The sequence below is a fragment of the Gopherus evgoodei genome, chromosome 4, assembly GCF_007399415.2.
Source record: "Gopherus evgoodei ecotype Sinaloan lineage chromosome 4, rGopEvg1_v1.p, whole genome shotgun sequence".
NCBI classification, from domain to species: domain Eukaryota; kingdom Metazoa; phylum Chordata; order Testudines; family Testudinidae; genus Gopherus; species Gopherus evgoodei.
This window is the reverse complement of record NC_044325.1, coordinates 25,739,195-25,763,095: the sequence shown is the minus strand read 5'-3', so window position 1 is coordinate 25,763,095 and position 23,901 is coordinate 25,739,195. Positions and strand designations below refer to the sequence as shown.

At 40.4% G+C, this 23,901-nt stretch overlaps 2 protein-coding genes across 5 annotated transcripts in view; one reads left to right on the top strand and one right to left on the bottom strand.

Annotated features, from left to right (window-relative positions):
* The window catches only part of WARS1 (tryptophanyl-tRNA synthetase 1), a 36,910-nt gene extending 25,627 nt beyond the window's left edge, over positions 1-11,283 (bottom strand). The window contains exons 1-3 of the mRNA XM_030558756.1: positions 11,195-11,283; positions 1,385-1,594; positions 40-250 (exon numbers count right to left, since the gene is read on the bottom strand). Coding sequence (XP_030414616.1) covers positions 40-250; positions 1,385-1,498 — 325 coding nt within the window. The 5' untranslated portion in view covers positions 1,499-1,594; positions 11,195-11,283. The remainder of the gene's footprint in view (positions 1-39; positions 251-1,384; positions 1,595-11,194) is intronic.
* A 165-nt stretch (positions 11,284-11,448) lies between these two features.
* The window catches only part of WDR25 (WD repeat domain 25), a 104,469-nt gene continuing 92,016 nt past the window's right edge, over positions 11,449-23,901 (top strand). The window contains exons 1-2 of one of the 4 annotated variants that reach the window (XM_030558750.1): positions 11,449-11,591; positions 18,424-19,148. In XM_030558750.1, the coding sequence (XP_030414610.1) occupies positions 11,522-11,591; positions 18,424-19,148 (795 nt within the window). In that variant the 5' untranslated portion in view covers positions 11,449-11,521. The other 3 variants (XM_030558751.1, XM_030558754.1, XM_030558752.1) reach the window with 3 other exon arrangements.

The window sequence follows — 23,901 nt, the reverse complement described above, 5'->3', positions numbered from 1 at the left end:
TTTGCTAAGAGTGCTGTTTAAAATGAGAGAGAAGAATACCTATAAGTTTGTCGTAGTCTACACCTTTCGCATTGGATGTCTGCACTGTCCAAGGGTCTACAAAATCCTCATCCTGTGTAGTAGTTGGACCATTATTGCTTACTGGTGAGAAATCTACTGGAGGAGAACCAGCCTTGTAATCTTGTCCTGTTGCTGTTTTATAGGTCACTTTTAATGACAATAACAGCTTCACTGCTGCATCGATTTCATCCTGAGCAAAGGAAAAACAATTTTAAGATGGACGGTGCTTCAGACAAAGCGTTAGTACGGCCTTTCTCCTCCAAACACTTCACACATGCATTGACTTCAATGGGGCTACTCATGTGCTTCAAGTTAAGCAGGATCAATGTTCAAGATAAAAGAAAAAGAAGTGGCAGGTGGGACAGTTTCTTAACACTCCCTGTATACAAATCATAAGAATTTACTGTGTAAACTTGGGCAAGCCACTCAAGGCACTCTCTGTGCCTCACTTTTCCATTTGTAAATCAGGGATAAAGATATTTATATGCCTCACAAGGAAGTGGTGAGGCTTAATTCATTTAAGTATAAAGTTTGTAGATATGCTTAGATAGAAGGTGCTATAAAATTATTAGTTACTCTAGAAATACTCCTGTAGTAGTTATATTTCACATTTTTTAGTTCTTTACACCTCAAAGTTATTTTATGTTCTATATAATTTAATGTTATTGTAACAGCTCATGCATGCACACACTCCCATGTGCGAAGAGTTCTTATACAAGTTCCACTTGAAAAACAAATCTTAAGAGCCCAAACCTGCAGCCAGTCCCCATGTAGATCACCTACTGAAATTAATTCTGTTTGCACACAGACTGATGACAGGGTCAGGTATTTAGAGCCAAATGCTGATCCCACTTAAATTAACAGAAAATTGCCAAATGACTTCCACAAGACTAGGAGTTGGCACTCAGTGAATATACACTGAAAACCACATTTTTTAATAGGTATGATAATACTTTTATACAGTGCTTTGCACCCAAAGATCTCAAAATAGTTTAGAAAGGTCAGTATTACTATCTACAATTTAAAGATAAGAAAACTGAAATCCAACAAGACTAATTGACTTAAGAAAGGCAACGTAGCAAGTCAGTGGCAGAATTAGACCCTAAGTCTAGTGACTCCCAGTTCCTGCTCCAGGAAAAACAACTTGGCCATTTTGAACGAGGTAATATTAATAATTCCAAAGTTTGGACAAAACATTTTTAAAAGAAAATATTATTTTATTACTGGAATATCAAATAGCATCTCAAGCCAAAAAACTGTTCAATGTGTTAAGAGAGAACTAAGCTGCAAAATGGAAAGAGTTCAACAAATGAAATAAAATTACCGTTGATGCTTTCCCTGCTTTCAATGATCTGACTTTTTCTCCTTGTGCAGTCACTCTTTCAAACAGCTCGAGTGGACTTGAAGAGCAAGAGTTACCATTCTGAATGTCTGCCATTTTTTCAGGAGTGTAAATTATCCCTTTTATTCACAATATAAAGTATTTTATCCAGCAGATTCAAAATAGCTGCAGAAACAGACTGGAGAAGGAGAACTGTAAAGAGATAACCAGGTCATATGTTTTATTTTACTGTAATTTTAAAAATTTCTGTTCAAATTCTTATTCTACCCATCTGAAATAATACTATTTAATTTCACCCACAGTAAGTAATATATTTCGAGAGTCCACTTTTTCAGCACTGTTTTTCAGAAACCAAAGACACGTAGCACAATGAAATCGTTTCATAGCAGGTGTTTAGATGTTTGAACTAGAAGATGGGCACTGCTCCAGAGGAAATAAAATCACAGGTTGATTCAGAATACTGTTCCTTTAAATCTACGTATGTGAACTAACTAAACTATACTGGCTCATTTTATGTTTCAAAGTATGTTATAATTCTCCCATCAACACACACAATCTTAAAAACAAACAAAAAAACTCCCAAAACAATGAAACACATCTTGAGCTCATCATATCTCAGGTAAGGTTTTAGTTTTCTTTTTCTTCTAAAATTGTTCTTTGTCCCTTTTAATATTTATTTTCCCCTTTATTTAGCCATAGTCCACAAAAGTACAATGAAGGTGCTTTAACAATTTGCAAAAACAGAAGCTCACATTGTACTGATTATACATTAAATTCTTAACTCCCACTTGGTTATACGTTCTCTGTCTAAAGGACCACCTGTAAGGGACTGGGCCATAGGTGGTCTGGCCTAGTGGTCACAGCTGGACTGAGGTCTGCCCACCAGGTACGGTTGCCAGCCCTCTAGGATTGGCCTGCAGTCTCCCAGAATTGGCATTGATCTCCCGGTGACTACTGAAAGCAATCCAGGAGATTTTAATAGGATATTTTAAGAAAACGACATTATGTCATGTTGGGGGGGGGAAAAATCTCCCAGAATAGCTTCAGAAGTAGCACCAGATTAGAATCGAGAGGCAGGAATCAGAGTCAGAGTCAGGCTGGAGTTGGAAATTGGAGATCAGGAGATGAGGCGAAATCTGGTACTGGAGCAGGCCAAAGTCTGTGTGGTTGCCCAGACAACTTATTGGGCCAACCCCTGAGGTTAAGTAGGGGCACATGACCAATCAGAGGGCCATGGGGTACTATCACTCAGTCTCTTGGACGGTACTTCCTGTGGTATCTACTCTCCACAGTGCTCCCTGGCTTTGCCTCTGCATGTGGCACTCTGGGAATATCAAATGAACCTGGGTCTGTAGACTCAGGTTCCAGTCCCCAGGTCCTGACACTACCTTCTACTACTGGAATTTCTTCCTCCTCTTTCAGGTTTTAGTCTTTAAAGATAATTTAATTAGAGTAACCTTTGTATAGGTTTGTTTATTCTAATAAAGGGTTTGCATTTATGTCTAAGAAATGTGGCAACCATTAGTTCAATTATAATGAAAACATGGTTGGGTTGTGGGGATAGAGCTTTCCCTATGTGATCCTGAAAGAATTGTATTCAGAAAGGAATACAATATGTAGAAGCTCAAGCAAAAAAAAGGTTAATGTCATAAGAACGGCCATACTGGATCAGGCTAAAGGCCCATCTAGCCCAGTATCATGTCTTCCGACAACAGCCAATGCCAAGTGCCCCAGAGGGAATGAACAGAACAGGTAATCATCAAGTGATCCATTTCCTTTCGCTCATTCACAGAAAATATCCTGAGAATAGCTTTTAAAATAGTAACGATGGTTATGTGTAAAATGCAAGCATATTGATTATACTAGTGTTCAGGCATCAATCAAGGATTTATTTAATCTTGTAATTTGATACAGAAGAGTAGAAGATTAAAAAAACATGTTTACATTGACAGTGAGTTCTCCATATTGACAAAGAAAAAAGATTAGTGTGTTGCAAGAAGAGGGGATGTCATAATTCAGAGAAAGCAATCTTACTGGGTGAGCTGTAATTGTCCCAAAAAAGACATATCATACCTCTGTGCTGAACACAGTGTGAGCGCAAGACACAGAGAGGATCTCTAGCAGAGAGTGCTTGTTTTGAAATGCCCTTCATTCATATGTGATGGATACACAACAAATTGAAGACTAAATTAGTCTTATAACAGTACAGCTACCATCAGCGGTCAGTTTGAAAGATGCACCTCACACCTTAAGTATTCCTTATCAGACAAAGGCCCAGAAGCCCACTTGGCACCTCACTCACTTCAAAGGGACACGTGGGCATGAAGGTCTATCTGCATAGAACAAGTTGCAGATTCAGGGACTAGAAGATTATTCCTAATGCTACTGAGGGGCAAATTTGCTTTGAAGATTGATCTTAACATGCATCCAAATATTCAAGAACTCTTAAAAAACAGATTCCTAAACAGTTTATTGACAGAATTCTGTATATGATGCATAATTAGAAATGGATTTACAAGACCTAACTTTAATTAATCCTAAAAGAAAATTACAAAAAATCACCCACTTGGTTTCACTGTTCCAGAGTTCCAAAAACAAGCCCACAGTATTTACACTAGCTGTTCAACACTACAAAGTCTTCTTCCCGCAAAACAGTCTGATCACAACTTGTTTACAAAATATACCTTTAGACTGTCACCATACTATGAGCCTTTTGTCTGCTCGGGAAACATAATGAGGGGTTGCCATGGTTAACTAAAATGTAGCTAACCATCAAGGTTCTGTTCCTTAACCAGCTGCAATGTTTTCAGGTTATGGAACAGCTGAGCACCAACTACAGCTAGTATTATCCTCTTATCAGCCCACTACTATATCAAATTCTTATTTTAAATAAAACTGTCTTGATTAAAGGTACATGCAGTTTGAATGGTCACTAGTTTTGATTGCTTAGTTCAGTAACCCTTTAATAAGATGTTATTTAAATAACATGCCATTTAGACTTATTTCATTTAATTATGTTATGACTGATTTAACATTTAACAATGTTTCCTCCATAAAGGGAAATTCTTTTACAAACTCCTACACAACTCATTTTCATATTCTATTTTGGAGTTTAGTATTTTTCTTGTTTCTTGTAGGCAAAAAAAATGTTTGGCTGGATAAGGAAATGAAATTATTAAACCCACAAATCAAAAAAGGGTTTTATATCATCTTTTAAGAAGGTTAACACTGCATCCTTATGTGGGGCTACCATGGTTATATTACTTGGCTTCAAAATTTCCAATACATGAAGTTAAACACCAGTTTTTTATATGCACCGTTAACATTTATGCATAGTTTGATATAATTTCATTATTCTATTTGCAGCACATCTCCATCCTGAAAGCCTGAAATGACACCATCTGAAGCTGAAGGGCTTCAGCAGTACACTAGAGAAGACCACTCCTGTCTGAGGAAAGTAAAATCGGATGACTCTTGAAAGAAGACTAGGGTAGTGTTATGCTATTCAGCATAGCAGAACTGAATCACAGAATCATAGACTAAGGTCAGAAGGGACCATTATGATCATCTAGTCTGCTCTTCTGCACAACAGAGGCCACAGAATCTTACCCACCTAGTCCTGTATCAAACCCCTAACCTATGCCTGAGCTACTGAAGTCCTCAAATTGTGGTTTAAAGACTTCAAGGTGCAGAGAATCCTCCAGTAAGTGACCCATGCCCCACGCTGCAGAGGAAGGCGAAAAACTCCCAGGGCCTCTGCCAATGTGCCCTGGAGGAAATTTCCTTCCCAACCCCAGATATGGTGATCAGCTAAACCCTGAGCATGTGGGCAAGACTCACCAGCCAGACACCCAGGAAAGAATTCTCTGTAGTAACGCAGATCCCACCCCATCTAACATCCCATCACAGGCCACTGGGCATATTTACCGCTACTAGTCAAAGATCAATTTATTGCCAAAATTAGGCTATCCCATCATGCCATCCCTTCTATAAACTTATCAAGCTTAGTCTTGAAGCCAGCTATGTCTTTTGACCCCACTGCTCCCCTTGGAAGACTGTTCTAGAACTTCAAACTCTGATGGTTAGAAACCTTTGTCTAATTTCAAGTCTAAACTTCCTGATGGCCAGTTTATATCCATTTGTCATTGTGTCCACACTGGTATTGAGCTTAAATAATTCCTCTCCCTCACTGGTATTTATCCCTCTGATATATTTATACAGAGCAATCATATCTCCCCTCAGCCTTCTTTTGGTTAGACTAAACAAGACAAGCTCTTTGAGTTTCTTTCATAAGACAGGTTTTCCATTCCTTAGATCATCCTAGTAGCCCTTCTCTGTACCTATTCTGAACACAATATTCCAGATGAGGTCTCACCAGTGCCTTGTATAACAGTACTAACACCTCTTTATCTCTACTGGAAATACCTCACCCGATGCAACCCAAGACTGCATTAGCTTTTTACACGGCCATATCACATTGGTAGTTCATAGTCATCCTGTGATCAACCTATACTCCAAGATCCTTCTCCTCCTGTGTTACTTCCAAGGGATGCGTCCCCAGCTTATAACAAAAAATCTTGTTATTACTCCCTAAATGCATGACCTTGCACTTTTCACTATTTTAAATTTAATTCTATTACTATTACTCCAGTTTACAAGGTCATCCAGATCTTCCAGTATGATATCCCGGTCTTCCTCTATATTGGTAATACCTCCTAGTTTTGTGTCATCCACAAACTGTATTAGCACATTCCTACTTTTTGGCCCACGGTCAGTAGTAAAAAGATTAAATAAGATTGGTCCCAAAACCGATCTCTGAGGAACTCCACTAGTAACCTCCCTCCAGCCTGACAGTTCACCTTTCAGTATGACCCGTTATAGTCTCCCCTTTAACCAGTTCTTTATCCACCTTTCAATTTTCATATTGATCTCCATCTTGTCCAATTTAGCTAATAATTCTCCATGTGGAACTGCATCAAATGCCTTACTGAAATCGAGGTTAATTAGATACACTGTGTTTCCTTTGTCTAAGAAATCTGTTACCTTCTCAAAGAAGGAGATCACGTTGGTTCGGCATGAGCTACCTTTTGCAAAACCATTGACCTCAATGTCCTTAACTACTTTTTCCTTCAAAATTTTTTCCAAGACCTTGCATACTGCAGATCTCAAACTAGCAGACCTGCAGTTATCCAGATCACTTTTTTTTCCTTTATAAAAATAGGAACTATGTTAGCACTTCTCCAGTCATACGGTACAACCCCTGAGTTTACAGATTCATTAAAATTTCTTGCTAATGGGCTTGCAATTTCATGTGCCAGTTCCTTTAATATTCATGGATGAAGATTATCTGAGCCCCACAATTTAGTTCCATTAAGCTGTCTGAGTTTGGCTTCTGCCTAGGATATGGTAATATTTACCTCAATATCCTCATTCCCATTTGTCATCCTACCATTATCCTTAAACTCTTCATTAACCTCATTAATGACTGAGGCAAGGCATTTGTTTAGAACATAAAGAACATTGCATAAGGAAGATTGAATTTTTGGAGGAAGCAAATGTAATGCAGTCAGTCCAGTGAAAGACGCAGGCAGTGAGGACTGCAAATTGCAAAGAGTAATTCTCCAAAGCTAAAATCTAGTTGCCTGAGCTCAGGATGAAGTGGAGTGTGGCATCCAGCTGTGTTGATGGAATGGAGATTCAGGACACCACCACCACCACCACCAAGATGGACAGCGTTCTTTACTGAGCTCTGAAGTTGAGGAAAACTATTATGTTGAATTATTCATAAGAAAGAACAGGATTTATCTCATATTTCGATCTGACACATTATTTTGAATCCTTTCCAGTGTTAACAATATAAATAGTCCCAAAACAGAGTGTAGGATAGGAATTTGTTTTGTGACTAAGAACATTCAAAACATCCTGATACCCACTACTAGGAATGTTTTCAGGAAAATAATATGCACTGGAGTTTGAAATCAGACTATCTAAGACATTTAGTTTTTGCTTCTGGCAGTGGACAATGCCTGATGAGTCAGAGAAAAACAATAACCATTATTATGCAAAGGCCATAGCAAGGTGATAAGCCAACACTTTAGAAGATGAGGTTCATTTTCCTTTGAATCATAAATTACAAAATGAAAATGTCTTAATTTTGCATAAGCTCATTTGTATTTACTTTTCCTATAAAATGCTGAGAAATGACAAAGCTCCCAAGATGAAATGAAAAGAGAAAATAGACTATGGCAGTAATAAGTTAGAACCATTTTTCAAGTGTCACTTTTGATCTCAGATGCAGCCAGAGAATAACTGGTGTTTTGGTATTGCTATATCTACCTTTACACTCACGGTCAAATCTTATCTAACTCTCTGTAGACTAATATATACATACACTTTTCTTCTAACTCAATTTATCTTTACATCTGAAGCAGATGTTTATAAAAAATAGGCTAGAGTTAGGAGTATTTTAGTATAAAATTAACACTGAACCTTTGACTTATGACTGCAACTACTGTACTTCAGTGCTCTAGCTGGTAGGAAAATCCATCAGTTAAGAAAGTAATTTTACAAAACACAGCATACTTTCCCTTGCTGCTATACAAACAGAACAACTTCCTTCTCTTTATAATAGCGTAAATTTTTGTTTTTGCATTTTCATCCTAAATAGTTCTATAAAGAATATAGTGAAACCAGCGTTGAGTGAACTCAGGTATAGTAAAACTTTGTTACTTAGAAGTAACAAGAAAGTCCATAACTGCGGTAACAGGCCAATCAAACCTCCTCAGTAGATAACTAGGTGTAGTTGTGTGTGTGTTGATGAACACTGAACATTGACTTAATACAGCTTTGAAACTTTACTATGCAGAAGAAAAATGCTTTTAACCATCTTAATTTAAATGGAACAAGCATAGAAAAAGTTTCCTTACCATGTCAAATCTTTTTTAAAAACTTTCCTGTTATTTTTTTTTTGCCTCTGCTGCTGCCTGATTGCATACTTCTGGCTCCAAATGAGGTGTGTGGTTGATCGGTCAGTTCATAACTCTGGTGTTCATAACTCTTGAGGTTCTACTGTATATAATTGTTATGGTAGTAGTATTTAAGAAAGCTTTTATTCTCTCCCTATATTTGCACAATCCAGTCTGCAAAACTGTTCAAAACAATACAATACTACACACTCTACCAGAGCTTGGTAAAGCCAAATCACCTTTTCTTTCATTACAAGCACTTTTCAAACAAAGGGTGAAGTTGCCAACTCCAAGTAGTGATAATCTACTATCTATATAGACATATAGAACATAATTATATATAGATGGACATACAGTTATACTTCACAACATCCAATGGCAATTACTTTATGGTCGCTATTCCTGAGTGGGTCGGTTACACTGACCTCTTGGATCAGAATCTGTGCAAAACTTAGACCAAAGTCAAGAATTACCTCTTCCCTTGTTGGTTCCAGGACTAGCTGCTCCAGGAAGCAGTCAATAACAGTGTCCAGAAATCTTATGTCTGCATTCCATCCTGAGGTGACATGTTTCCAGTCAATATGGGGATAGTTGAAGTCCCTCATTATTATCGCAGCAAAGAGTCCTGTGGCACCTTATAGACTAACAGACGTATTGGAGCATGAGCTTTCGTGGGTGAATACCCACTTCGTTGGATGCATGACATCTGTTAGTCTATAAGGCGCCACAGGACTCTCCGTTGCTTTTACAGATCCAGATTAACACGGCTACCCCTCTGATACTCATTATTATTTGGTTTTCTGCTTTTTTGTAGCCCCTCTAATCTCTCTCAGTCACCATCACCATCCTGGTCAGGCGGTTGGCAGCATATTCCTGCTGCTGTACTCTTATTATTCAAAAGCATGAAATTTCTAGCCACAGAGAGGCTATGGCATTGTTTGACTCTTTTAAGATTTTATTACATTGGACTCTATACTTTTTTCCCCACATATAGCGCCACTTCTCCACCAGCACAACCTAGTTTGTCATTCCTATATTTGTACCCTGATATTAAGCGTCCCATTGATTGTCATTGTTCTACCAAGTTTCTGTGATGCCTATTATATCAAGATCCTTATTTAATACCAGACACTCAAGTTCATCCATCTTAGTGTTCAAACTCCTTGCATTTGTATACAAATGCTTATAAAATTTGTCAATATTTAGCTATGTGTCTCCATGTGATGTAACTGAATGGGACTCTTCTTTGATTGATCCTCCTCAGTTGCTATCTGTACTCTGATGAACAGAACACAAGACCAGCCATACGGGGTCAGATCAATGGTCCATTTAGCTCAGTATCCTGTTTGTGACAGTGACCAGTGCCAGATGCTTCAGAGGGAATTAGCAAAACAGGGCAATTTCAAGTGAGTCATCCTCCTGTCATCCAGTTCCAGCTTCTGGCAGCTGGAAATTTATGGACACCTAGAGCATGGGGTTTCACCCCTGACCACCTTTGTTAATAGTCATTGATGGACCTATTCTCCATGAACTTATCTAATTCTTTTTTGAACCCAGTTACACTTTTGGCCTTCATTCCTGCCAATGAATTCCACAAATTGACTCAGCATGGTGTGAAGAAGTACTTCCTTTTGTTTGTTTTAAACATGCTCCCTATTTATTTCATTGGGTGAGCCCTAGTTCTTGTGTTATGCTGAAGGGTAAATGACACTTCCCTATTCACTTTCTCCACATCATTTGTGATTTTATAGACCTCTATTATATCCTCCTTTAATCAGTTTTCTAAACTGAACATTGCAAGTTTTTTTAATCTCTCTTCTCATAGAAGTTGTTTCATACTCCCCCAATAATATTTGTTGCCCCTTTTTGCACCTTTTCCAATGCTAGTATATCTTTTCTGGATGTACCATGGATTTATATAGACACATTATCAGATTTTGTATTAACTATCCCTTTCCTAATGGTTCCTAAAGTTAGCTTTTTTGAATGCCACTGAACATTGAGCAGGTGTTTTCAGAATATGTCTGCACTGTACAGCTGTGTATGCAGAGCTGTTGCAGCTGTGTTAGTCCCAGAATATTAGAGAGACAAGGTCATCTCTTTTATTGGACCAACTCCTGTTGATGAGAGTGACAACCCTTCCATCTTACACAGAGACTTGAAGAAGAGCTCTGAGTAATCTCAAAAGCTTGTCTCTTTCACCATCAGAAGTTGGGCCGCCCCTGGCCTCATTCTCAAACGGGGGTACACAGAGATCTTCCACAGGGTATATCAGCTCATCTAGCTATTTGCCTAGTTTTATAACAGACTAATAAAAAACACTACCAAAACCAGTACAAACTAAAATTTCATATGGACAAAATGAGACAGCAAGCGATTTTTCAACACTAGTGTGCTGTGACACTTTGCATTTTTGTGCCTGATTTTGTAAGTTTTTAAACGAGGTGAAAGTTGAGGAGTACACAAGACAAATCCGACTCCTGAAAGGGTTGGGGAGGCTGGACTCACTGCTCTGCCGCATGCCCAGACAGCCTGTGCCTACGCCGGCCAGCTCCGAGAGCCGCTGGCAGCGCACTGCGCAGGGACCAGAGCAGTCACTCAGGTCCCCCTGTGGCTGATGTCTCCCCGGCCGGGGACCGCCCGGAAGGAAGTGGCGGGCCTCCGCTCTGAGGCGCTACTCTCCCAGGCCCCAAGGGCGATGCAGATGAACGAACATCCCGAGCGCCCGTGGCGGGTGAACCCACACTAGAGCCCTCCCGCCCAAAGACCACCCGGAGCCGCCGCCGCCGCCGCCCCCCCGAGCGCGGCCAGGCCCTTGTCCCCTTACCCTGGCGAGGCCGGCTCCCCTTCTCAGCACCTCTGCCACCGTCAGCGCCGGGCACCAGACCAGAACCGGCACGGCGCGTTGCTCAACTCTGCCCGGTCGGAAACGCGCACCCCGGCCGGAACCATTGCTACCCGCGCAAGCAGGGCGGCCGGACGCGCTTCCCCAGACCAGACGTGGAGTCTGTCATTGCAGGCGCTTGACTACAGCGCTGGGGTGGCCTGGGGGGGTATTTACATTGGCCGGCCGCGCGCTGGGGCTGTTAGCAGAGCAGCTCCTGTTTCCACCCGGCTCGCTTTGCGGAGCGGACCCGCCGCTGGCTGCTGTGGAATGTGTTTCTGGGAAGGGGCCTGGTCGGTTTCTTCCCTTCGGGTAACTGACGTGTGGGTTCCCCGCAGAGGTAGGGCACGTGGGGCCCAGCCTCGCCAGGCCTCAGGAGGGGCCTCCTGTGTAGGAGGAGCTGCAGGGTCAGGCTGCCCCGTGTCTCCGGGGGGCTGAGGGGAGGCTAACATTTAAAAAACGATGTATGTTATCTCAGTGGGAGCTGGGGGCAACAGCGGTTGGGGGAGATGAAAGATTTTGCTTTTTGTCTTTAACTGAAACATGTAATTAAAAAAATTCCTATCTCCTGCCACTCTAAGCACCTTCAGAAGAAGAGCGCTCTGGGCGCTTTTAATCTGCCTGCTGTCTGACACTGTCATTCTGATTCTAAGGTGCCTTTCTCTCTTATGGGCTGGTGCGAGTTGAAGAAGGGGAGATTTTATCTAGTTAAGACATGCACTGAGCTTTTGAAGGGTCTAATTATCAAAGCTGAGAATGTGCAAACATATTAAGTGCTTGTGCAGGTGGCCAACTGTGTGTGTTATTGGTCTTTTATATGTGCCCCATATCCCAATTTGTATGTTGCTCCATATCTCTCCAGGGTAATTTATGCTTACTCATTAGGTAGGGCAATGCATATACTGAGTTTAGATGCTCAATGTCTAGTTCTCATTAAAAACACGCAAGTAAACCTTTCCCATGAAAAAGAGACTGGAGAAATACTTAAACTGCACTGTCAACTTAAAAATATGTTGTCAACCCATGCTACAAATGCATAACTGGTGCAATACTGGTTGAAAAACCATACTCCCAGAGTAATCGTCAATGGTTCACTGACAAATTGGGAGGATGTATCTGCTTGCGCCCTGCAGGGTCTGTCTTGGGTCTGGTACTATTAAATGTTAATGAATTGGATAATGGAGTGGAGCGTATGCTTATAAAATTGTAGATAAACCAAGTTGACAGGGATTGCAAATACTCTGGAGAATAGGATTACAATTCAGAGTGAGCTTGACAAATTGAAGACTTGGGCTGAAATCAACAAGATGAAATTCAATAAAGACAAGTGCGAAGTACAACGTTAGAAAGGAAAAATCAATTGTGTAACTACAAATAGGGAATAATTGGCTAAGCAATAGTTCTGCTGAAAAGAAGTAGACATGTTTAGTCTTGAGAAAAGAAGACTGAAGGGGGATCAGATAAGTCTTTAAAAATTGAAAAGGTTGTAAAGACTTGTTATAAAGAGAACAGTAGGGATGTGAAATGTTAACCGAGCCAGTAAGCATCAGTCTTACTAGTGAATCCACCTTAACCCCTGGGCAGCCCTGCCCCTGGCCAGATCGGACCTGACCTTAGCTGCGCCGGCCTTGGCTAGATTGGCCCCAGCCACATTTCTGTGCCTGTATAAGCATTTTAGATTAGTAAAAGTGAGAATTTGAAATCCAGTGGATTTATGACTGTTTTGTCTACTTTTTTGCACTTCTCTTCAGTTTTGACCATGAAAAATAAAGACACACATTTTTGGGGAATATTTATTTGCTTAAAAACAGATGCTTTCACTGCAACCACTAAACAAAATTTTGGAAACATTTCTGCTGTTTTCACAAAATTTAAGGCCTCAATCTTGCAATTGGCTGTGTGCAAGAGTGGGCATGCACAATGTCAATTTCAGGTTTGGGGTCTAAACTTGACCAAATTTAAGTTGACAGTGGCCTTTCAGTCCTCAAAAAGGAAGGTCCGTTTCACACACACAGTTATGAAAACATCTGTCTTCCACAATCTTTGTTGTTAGTATTAAAACAGAGTTATATTATAAAATGAAAAGTAAAATCTGTTGGGTTTTTTGGTTGTGTAGGTTGGTTGTTTTGTTTTCAGGCCTATTACAGCTGCTATCCCTTCAAGAAAAGTGTTTTTCTCTATCTAAGAAAATTCCTGTCAGTAGTTTGGACATCCTAGTTCAAGTTACCATATAAAGGCAATTTTTATCTTAGAGCACTAAATCAGTCTTTGAAAGTCTAACAAACTCACTTTACTTCTCTGTGCCTCTCTTTCCTCTCTCTCCCTTTGTCTGTCCTCTCTGTTTATATTGTAAGCTTTTTAGGGAAGAGTCTGTGGCTTACTACACATTTGTTCAGTGCTTAGCACAATGGAGCACCAGTCTTGGCTGGGGCCACTACTATAAAACAAATAATTAATATCTGTTGGTTGTAGTTGTTACTTTTAGCAATGGCTCATAAGCAGCATTTTCATGCATGGATTTTTAGAACCCAAATATGTGTGTCAGGAAAGAGTTACATTGTCCACTCTGGGACTTTGTCTTTAAAGAAATTCAGTTATTAACTCTGATAAATTGACATTTATAAGAGATACTACAAGTAAAAATTGACCTGGATGAATTTTTATTACCCATCTTGTTTTGAACAGGAGTTGATAGTCATGCAACCTTTTAAAAGCTTTTCCAATTTTTCTTCTCTCCTTCTCAGAGATGAGTTTGGCCCCTTCTTATCTGGTTTTGTTGTTGTTTATGAAATAGTCCCACTGTTTTGTACTATGATAAACTTCAGATAAAGACATGGGTTGCCCTCTAGAGGGAGGATTTAATGTTTTTTATACTTAGCTCTATGCTGCTTTTTTAAACTTCTGTTAAATATTTTGGTCACTCTCCTGCAAATGGATTTCGAAGAATCAACATTTAGTTCTGGATAGAGCCTTGTTTGCTTTAGTGGGACCCTGCTCAGGAGTAAGGGTTTGTGCTAGAGGATCCTATTGTAAAATAGAAGCACAACCTACAATGTAAATCTCTTGTTGCTTGGAATAAAATGTGCATATTAGAGACTTGTTCTATCTATACCAGAGGTTTTCAAACTGCGAAGTGTGTTCCCCTAGAGGGGAACAGAGGAATGTTCAGCAGTGACACCAGATGGGAATCCCCCCTCTCACCTCAGTAGGCCACCCAGTCTGTGGGTCAGTGTCAACATTTGCAGCAGCTGTGCTGATTTCCACTCCCAGCACCCTCCACACCCAGTGCTGGCTCCACTTTCAGAGATGGTTGCATGCGCCTTCCCCCACTCAGAAAACTGAAAGGGAAGGGGCAGGTATTATGTCTATTTTTATCTGGCGTGCGGGAGTGCAACCAAAAATTGTAACTCGGGAGGCAGGGAGGGAACTCAGTTCAAAAAGTTTGAAAACTGCCGATTTATACTAAGGTCTGAATCCTGAAAACACTTAGTCCTGTGAGTAACTTTATGCATCTAAGTAGTCCCATTGAATTCTAATGGACTACTTACATGCATAAGTGTTTGCAGAACTGGGATATAAGGTACTGATTCTGCAGATACTTAGGTTTCTGCTTAACTCTACTACTGTGAGTAGTTCCATTTCCACACTCTTTTCAATATGACTTTGCAGAGTAATGAAGTTAAGCACATGTGTAAGTGTTTTCAGGATAAGGGCCTAAGGTTGCAAGGGACACGGACCATATGTTCAAATATATGTGCATATCCCTGGTGTCAATACACAGATAGATTATTATCAAGGTTAAGTTTTTGTCACAGTTATTTTTAGTAAAAGTCTCGGACAAGTTGCAGGCAATGAACAAAAATTCATGGAAGCCCATGACGTGTCTATGAATTTTCCTAAGAATAAGGGGAGTGGGTTTGACTGCTGGGGGTGCGGGGTGGGGAGGAGAAGACAATAGCGCCGGGGTCCCTGGTGGTGGTGGTGGCGGCGGCGGCGGCGGCAGCGGCAGCTAACAGTTCTGGGGCTCCTTCTGCTGGTGGCTGGGAGCTCCAGGGCTGGCAGCGGCTCCTGCTGTAGGACATGAGGCTGAAGCAGAAAATGTCATGGAGGTCTCTGAAAGTCACAGAATCCATGACTTCTGTGACCTCCGTGATAAAATTTTATCCTTAATTATTCTGGATAAAATGTCATCATTCATACTAGATGTAAGCGTTAAAAAGAAACTTTTTATTTCAAACTACAATCTTCATGGCTGATGTCAGGGAGATTCCCAAACATGAGCCATTCTTTTTAGGTGACAGATCTGAGGAACTGTCCCAGATTGAGGTATCATTAGAGGAGGTTTTGGAACGAATTGATAAACTAAATAGCAATAAGTCACCATAACCAGATGGTATTCACCCAAGAGTTCTGAAGGAACTCAAATCTGAAATTGCAGAACTACTGACTGTAGTCTGGTATCAGAGGGGTAGCCATGTTAGTCTGGATCTGTAAAAGCAGCAAAGAGTCCTGTGGCACCTTATAGACTAACAGACGTATTGGTGCATGAGCTTTCGTGGTGGAATACCCACTTCATCAGATAACTGTAGTCTGTAACTTATCATTTAAATTAGCTTCTGTACCAGATGACTGGAGGATAGATAATGTGACGCCAATTTTAAAGGACTCCCGAGGTAATCCTGGCAATTCCAGGCCTGCGAACCTGATTTCAGTACCAGGCAAACTGGTTGAAACTATAATAAAGAACAAAATTGTCAGACACACAGATGAACATAATTTATTGGAGAAGAATCAAAATGGTTTTAGTAAAGGGAAATCATGCCTCACCAATCAACTAGAATCCTGTGAGGGGGTAAACAAGCATTTGGACCTTGTCAAAGGCTTTCTGAAAATTTAAGTAAGCTGCCATGGGATAGGAGGGAAGGTGCTCCAATGGACTGGTAACTGGTTAAAAGATAGGAAACAAAGGGTAGGTATAAGTGATCAGTTTTCAGAATGGAGAGAGGTAAATAGTGGTGTCCCCCAGGGGTCTCTTCTGGGACCAGTCCTATTCAATGTTTTCATAAATGATCTGGAAAAAGAGGTAAACAGTGAGGTGGCAAAATTTGTAGATGATAAAAAGTTACTCAAGATAGTTAAGACTAGGCAGACTGCAAAGAGCTACAAAAGCATCTCAAAACTGGGTGACTGGGCAACAAAATGGCAAATGCAATTTAATGTTGATAAATGGAAAGTAATGCACATTGGAAAGCATAATCGCAACTATACATATAAAATAATTACCTGTTACCACTCAAGAAAGAGATCTCAGAGTCATTGTGGATAGTTCTCTGAAAACATCCACTCAACGTGTAGCGGCAGTAAAAAAAAAAAAAAAAAAGTGAACAGAATACTGGGAATAATCAAGAAAGAGATTGATAATGGTTTAGAAAATATCATATTGCCTCTATCTAAATCCATGGTATGCCCACATCTTGAATACTGTGTGCAGATGAGGTCGCCTATCTCAAAAAAGATATATACCTCTACTCTGCTATAACGCCGCCTGATATAACATGGGTTCACATATAGCGCAGTAGCAGAGGGGCACTGGTGGTGCTTTAAAGGGTCCAGGGCTCTGGCTGCTGCGAGGAGCCTCGGGCCCTTTAAATCACCACTGGAGCCCTGCTGCTGCTACGCTGGGGCTGTGGCAGTGGGGCTCAGCCGGTGATTTAAAGGGCCTGGGCTCCCTGCAGCGGCTGGAGCCCGGAGTTCTTTAAATCACTGCTGCAGCCCTGCCACTGCTACCCTGATGTAACGGCATTTCATCTATAACGTGGTAGGGATTTTTGGCTCCCCACAACTGCATTATATCGGGGTAGAGGTGTATTGGACTTGGAAGAGGTTCAGAAAAGGGCAAGAAAAATGATTAGGGGTATGCAGCAGCTTCTGTATGAGGAGAGATTAATAAGACTGGGACTTTTCAGCTTGGAAAAGAGAAGGCTGATGGGAGATATGATTGAGGTCTATAAAATCATGACTGGTGTAGAGAAAGTAGATAAGGAAGTATTGTTTACCCCTCATAACACAAGAACTAGGCGTCACCAAATGAAATTAGTAGGCAGCAGGTTTAAAACAAAGAAAAGGAAGTATTTCTTCACGCAGCGCACAGTCAACCTGTGGATCTCCTTCCCAGAGGATGTTATGAAGTCCAAGACCATAAGAGTTAAAAAAAGAACTAGATAAATTCATGGAGGATAGGTTCTCAATGGCTATTAGCCAGCATGGGCAGGGATGTGTCCCTAGCCTCTGTTTTCCAGAAGCTGGGAATGGGTGAGGGGATGGATCACTTATGATTCCCTATTCTACGCATTCCCTCTGGGGCACCTGGCACTGTCCACTGTCAGAAGATAGGATACTGGGCTAAATGGACCTTTGGTCTGACCCCATAGGGCTGTTCTTATGACACAAAATTACAATTATTTTTTTTCAGATGGGCACTAGATAATAGCATCACAAATATCTTGAGCCATACATACTTCTATTTTCTAGAGATATCAACATGCTCAGTGATTTCATTATGACTTAACTAAGCTTCCAATGTAAAACTGAAGATGATGCTGAATTTACAATGTGGGTGTGGTTAGATTTACAGATTGTATTTTAAACCCATTCTGTGATCCATTTAGTAATTCTGTGGCTGCTTCTTTTTTCTTCAATCACTTGGGCCACATTCATACTCTTTTACACTACCAGTGTGGTAGAAGAAAGATTCTGTGATATTGGCTCCATTTGTAGTTGTTCCTCTGCATAAAGTTACACGTCCCTAAACTACAGGATAATTCTTCTTATTGTGTCAGGCTAGACCTGGTGGCAGGTCAGATTAAAAGTGTGCTATCATAACTGCACGGGTAAGTCTGTGCTTTCTTTGTTATCCTTTGCATCAGTTTTGTGGAATGCAGCTTGTTATTTATGCAAAATGTAACTAACATTTATAAAGTGCTAGGAGATCCTGAGATGAAAGATGCTGTAGAAGTGCAAGTATAAGTGTGTTGAATTAAAGATTAAATTGTGTGGATAAATATGCACACAAATGCATATTTATATTTGCAAAACATATGTTTTTAAGTGATTAGAACCTAAAATATTTTATAGTGAAATGTCTTCTGAATTATTGATTCCTTTAATTGCAGATATTCATCATTTTGGAGGATTTCAGCACAGAGATTATTGGACTTTGCCATATCTGACCAGGATGAATTCATCATTGGTTGCTTATGATGATTCAGATTCTGACACAGAGACTGGAAAGGCTGAAAATCTCAATCTTTCTAGCAGAGAAACCAGACTTGCAAGTTCTGCTGTGAATCCTATTCACTTTTTTGCACCCGGTGGATTAGGCACAAAATCTACATACAAAATTCAGACTGTTGAGAATACTGCCAGTACTGGCACAAACATTATTTGTGAAGGTGCTCCTGCATATAAGGTACAGGCTAATAACAGGGATTTGGCAGCTGTTTATCCCTGGAAAGAATATTCTAACCAGGCTGAAACGCTTTCTGGAAATGAAAGTTTCTCTCAGAAGAGAGTACATCAGGACAAGATTATTACCATAAAGGGAATTAGACCATATATCCCTAAAAGACTTCGACAAGAAAAAACTTCTAAAGTGTATGAAAAAAAAGAATCTGAAGAACAGAGAGAGAGTTGTGCAATACCAGGAGATCAAATTTCCACGGAGGTTTCTGAATTTATTAAGCCATATTTAGGGTCTAAGTACAAATCAACTGAAATCCCAAGGAACTTGGTGTTTCAGATGTCCAAACACAGTGGTCCAGTTAATAAAGTCCAGTGGTGTCCTGTACAAGGATGGAGCCATATGCTTCTTTCCACTTCCATGGATAAAACTTTCAAGGTAATGTACTTACATGATGGAATGGTTTGTGTTATATATGACTTTAAATAGTATATCTCTTTAAATAGAAAAACAGTTGGGAATGGTTATTACCTGCTGAAAGCCTCCCTCAGCCTTTTTAGTCTGCCTGTATTTGATAATGGGTCCCATGTGTGTAGTACCTACTAAGACCTTGATCAGATCCTGTGCAGGACGAGAGCCTGTTGGAAGCCCCAATATGGCAAGCCTTCTCAGCACACAATCTCATTTTTTCCAGTGGGTAATTAAGGATTGCAAGGAGGTTGTGGAATCTCCATCATTGGAGGTTTTTAAGAGCAGGTTAGACAATCACCTGTCAGGGATGGTCTAGATAATACTTAGTCCTACCTTGAGTGCAAAGTACTGGACTAGAAAACCTCTGAAAGGTCTCTTCCAGTCCTATGATTCTATGAGTCTATGGTTCGTCCCTTTGCTTATTATATACCAAAATAAAAGATTGTGGAGATGATTTAGAATTCATATTTCTAAATCAATTAAGCTATTGAATATAAGCTATTTTAAAGGTCTATAGACTATGATTATGGTGCTTATAGGACTTCTTACTAATTTTATTAGAATTTATAGAACAGTGCTTCTATATTAGACACACACTCATTTTTGTTTTTAATTAAAGAAGCCAGAAACACAGCAGTCTGCCTGTAGCTCTTGGTATGAAATAAGGAACAGATTTTTGTATGAATTCTATTACTCTGATTTGATTTTTTGAATTTTTTAATTGTAATTTTCAATATATATATTTGTGGTAGAAGAATACATCTAAATCCCCAAGTATACTAATGAAGGACTGTTGCCAGAAGCTGGGAATGGGCGAAAGGGGATAGATCACTTGATGTTTACCTGTTCTGTTCGTTTCCTCTGAAGCACTTGGGCCACTATTAGAAGATAATTGACCTTTGGTCTGACCCAGTATTTCTGTTCTTATGACTGTGTATTCTAGAGAATATCGAAAAGAGATTTAAAAAAAAGTACTGGGGTGGATATAAGGTTTTTTTTTTTTTTTTTTAAATTCTTACATGTTTAAGGAAGGAAATGTTGTTTAATGCTTAGAAAGGACTTGGAGTTGGATTCCTTACATGGAAGTTGCTTGTTCCTACTAGTTGGGAGGGAAAACAATAGGTGACCCCGACTTTTATTTTAAACTCACTCACAATGTCAAGTGAAAGTCGCTTAAATGTTGTAAGTCTGAGTTTACTAGTCTATAAAATGAGAATAAAAATTCTCCTCCACTCATGAAGGTGTTGTGAGGCTTTGAGACTTGTAAAGCTCTTTGAAACCCTCACATAAAATATGATAGGGAAGTACATATTATTACTGGGGGAGGGGGAGATTTTCAGCTAGATCACTGTATTTTCAGCAATTAATTATTTGTATTGTTTTTATTGTTTGCATTGAGCTATCACCCAAAGACCCTAGTCTGGATGGAACTTCCCTCATACTAGCAGTACAAACAAATGGGAAGAGACTGTCTTTGCTCTGAAGAGCATTCAGCATAAGGCTTTGATCCTCCAAACTTCTCTGTGTGGTTGAACCCCAATACCCAAATGGAGTCACACTGACTTTAGTTGGGCTACACATGGTGTCAGGGGTCAACCCATGCAGAAATATTTGCGAGATCATAATTCAAGTTTCCACTCCTGCGGTTGGATGTGCATGGACAGACCCTTAGACTGGCTATATGACCGTTAAGTGGGGAACATGACTGTTTACAAATAATATAAACACATAGGATGAAGAGAAAGTATTTAGTATGGCACAGTGGGGTAGAAGTGAGAGAAATTAGATAAAATAAAGAAGGAAATATTTTAGGTTGATTATCAGAGTATAATCAAGAAAGAGGACAGCTTTTTAGCTAAAATATCATCTAGGCGTTTAGTGGTGCAGCAAAAAGCATTAGAAATGAAAAAGCAAAATATAACAGAAGGAAAAAGGGAGAAATAACAATAAATTGAAATTAGAAGTTAAGAAGGCAGAAAATTGACCATTGAAATTAAGAAGCAAAACATCCATGGCAGGCAAGGGTTTCGGAAAATAAGGAGATTGTGTATATTAGGAACAAAAGAAATCTTAGCAATTGTATAAGCCCATTAGTAGTTGGAGGTGGTAAAATTATTAATAATGATGCATAAAAGGCTGAGATGTTCAATAAATATTTCTGTTCTGTATTTGGAAAGGAGCAGAATGATGTACCTGTATCATATGAGGATGTGACGTTAGTAGCTGAGGAGATGTTAGACAACATCTGCTAGAGATAAACATTTTTCAATCAGCATGCTCAGATAACTTGCACCCAAGAGTCCAAAAAGAATTTGCTGAGATTTTTGGTCCCTAATGTTCATTTTTAATAGATCTTGCAATACTGGGGAAATTCCAGAAGACTAGAGGAGTACTAATGTTGTGCGAATATTAAAAAAGAGCAAGCCAGATGACCCAGATAACTGTAGTCCTGTTAACCTGACAGCATTCCCTGGCGAAATAATGGAAGAGCTGAGATGGGATTCAGTTGATAAAGAATTAAATAATAGGAACAGAGCCATCCTTTGGGTAGGGAAAATCAGGGCAACTGCTCCGGGCCCTGCGGCTGGTGCGATTGGCCGGTGCAGTCAGTCTCAGAAGACACAGGTGTGGGAACTAGGAGTGCGGGGAGTGCTGCAACACCTCTGGGCTCCTAGCTGCCGGCATTGTACACCCGGGGTCTCAGCTCTGGGGGGGGAGAGGGAGACGGGGTAAGTGGGCTGGTTTTCAGTACCCCCACTATTAAAAATGTCTGAACGCCACTGCTGGAAGACGAATCCATCACTTCCACAGGGTCCGCCATCTTGTTGGCAGTTAGAGGAGACTGTGCCCGGCTTGGCTGTCTGCGTTTCAGTGCAGTGAATCCCCTGGCTGGAGCCCTGAGGCGCCATGGTTAACAATAGCCCTGCGGTAGGTGCCAGCAACTGCCAGCAGCAGCAGGCAGCCCAGCACCAGGCTGGATCCATCCCGCCACCCCACCCTCGATGCAGAGCTGGGCCCCCAAGCCAGAGGGGGCTGATTTGTCCCGGGTCCTGCAGCTCCCTAGGGACAGCCCTGGATAGGAATATAATTGATGCCAGTCAACTTGATTTTGTGGAAAACAGGTCTTGTCAAACAAACATCAATACATTCTTTGAGATTACCTTTATTAATCTAATTTTGTAACTGCAAACTCTACACTTAAACTTTTGTAAGGCATTTTGTTTAGTTCTGTACTACACTGTGATTAAAAAATTAGCATTATAAAATATCAGTTGAGCACACATTAAACTGACTAACTGATAGATCTCAAAAAGTAATTGTCAATGGGAAATCATTACTGAATGGGGGTTGTCTAATGGGGTTCTGAAGAGACTGGCAGTAGGCCCAGTGCTATTCAATGTTTTTCATCAATTATCTGAAACTAAGATAAAATAACTGCTGATAAAATTTGTGGATGACGCAAAGATTGGTGGAGTGGTTAATGGTGAGGACAGGGCAGTCATACAGAGCAATTTGGATGGCTTGGTAAGCTTGGGTGCATTCAAACAAAATCTGTTTAAGTACGTCCAAATGCAAAGTCGTACATCGTGGTACAAACTGCATGCCTTGTTCCTATGGGATGGGGGACTATATCCTGAAAAGCAGAGACTCTGAAAAGGTTTTATTGTTCTAGGGGACGAGTAACTCAGTGTGAGTTCCAGTGTCATGCTGTGAGTAAAAGGGCTATTGTGATCCTTGGATGTATAAACAGGAGAGTAAGGGTCTAGTTCTGAGTGTCCACATTTTAAAAGGATGATGAAAAATTGGAGAGTGGTCAGAAAATAGCCTGTGGCAGGACCGGCTTGCTCCTGCCACTTCTGAAGTCCACAAACACCTCAAAGACCTTCTTGCTGGCAAAACACCCAGTGCAGTTTATTTACAATATTAGTTTCCTCTACCCTTATACCCTATATAGCTTCACCCCTACTGGCCAAAGAGTCCTTTACTCCTGAGGCAGGCAGAGAAGAGCAGTCTCTCTCTTTCTGCTTCCTCCTCTTCCCACTTCCTTCCTGTGAATTTGTATAATCTGCCTAATGGCCTAATTAGCGTCTTAGTTCTCCTCAGCCCATCAGTTAGGCCCAGCTCTTTTTAATGAGATCTGTTCTGGAGTATGTAATTAGAGTTGCAGTGAGCAGAGTCCTGACTCAGCTGCTGTTGCCCAGCCCTCTGTCACAGAGCCCCAAAATGATTTGAGAGCTGGAGAAAATGCCTAACACTGAGAGATTTTAAGAGCTCAATCTGTTTAATTGATCAAAAGAAACGTGAGAGGTGACTTGATTACAGTGTATATAAACCATCTTCTTCCCCTTATCCTATTGTCTGAGATTGGGCTGTTGTGTGGACATCTACCATCTTCAACTGTCTAAGATAGCACTAAAGTCTACCTCCTTATTATCTCCTTTGATGCAATCCATCCATAGCTTCCTTGGCTTTCCTCTGTGTCTCTTTCCTACTAACCTCCCTTGCCATGCTATCCTCACCAGCTTTCTCTTCATTCATCTTCTGTATGTGCCCAAACCAGTGAAGTCACACTTCCTGGATTTTGTTGGCCACATCATGGACTTTGTCTTCCATCCTAATGCTTTAATTTAGACATCTTTCTCTTTGTGTAACTCCTTTTACAGTGCAAAGACATTGCATCTTGAACACCCGTAGGCATTGAACCTGTCATCTCTTTATG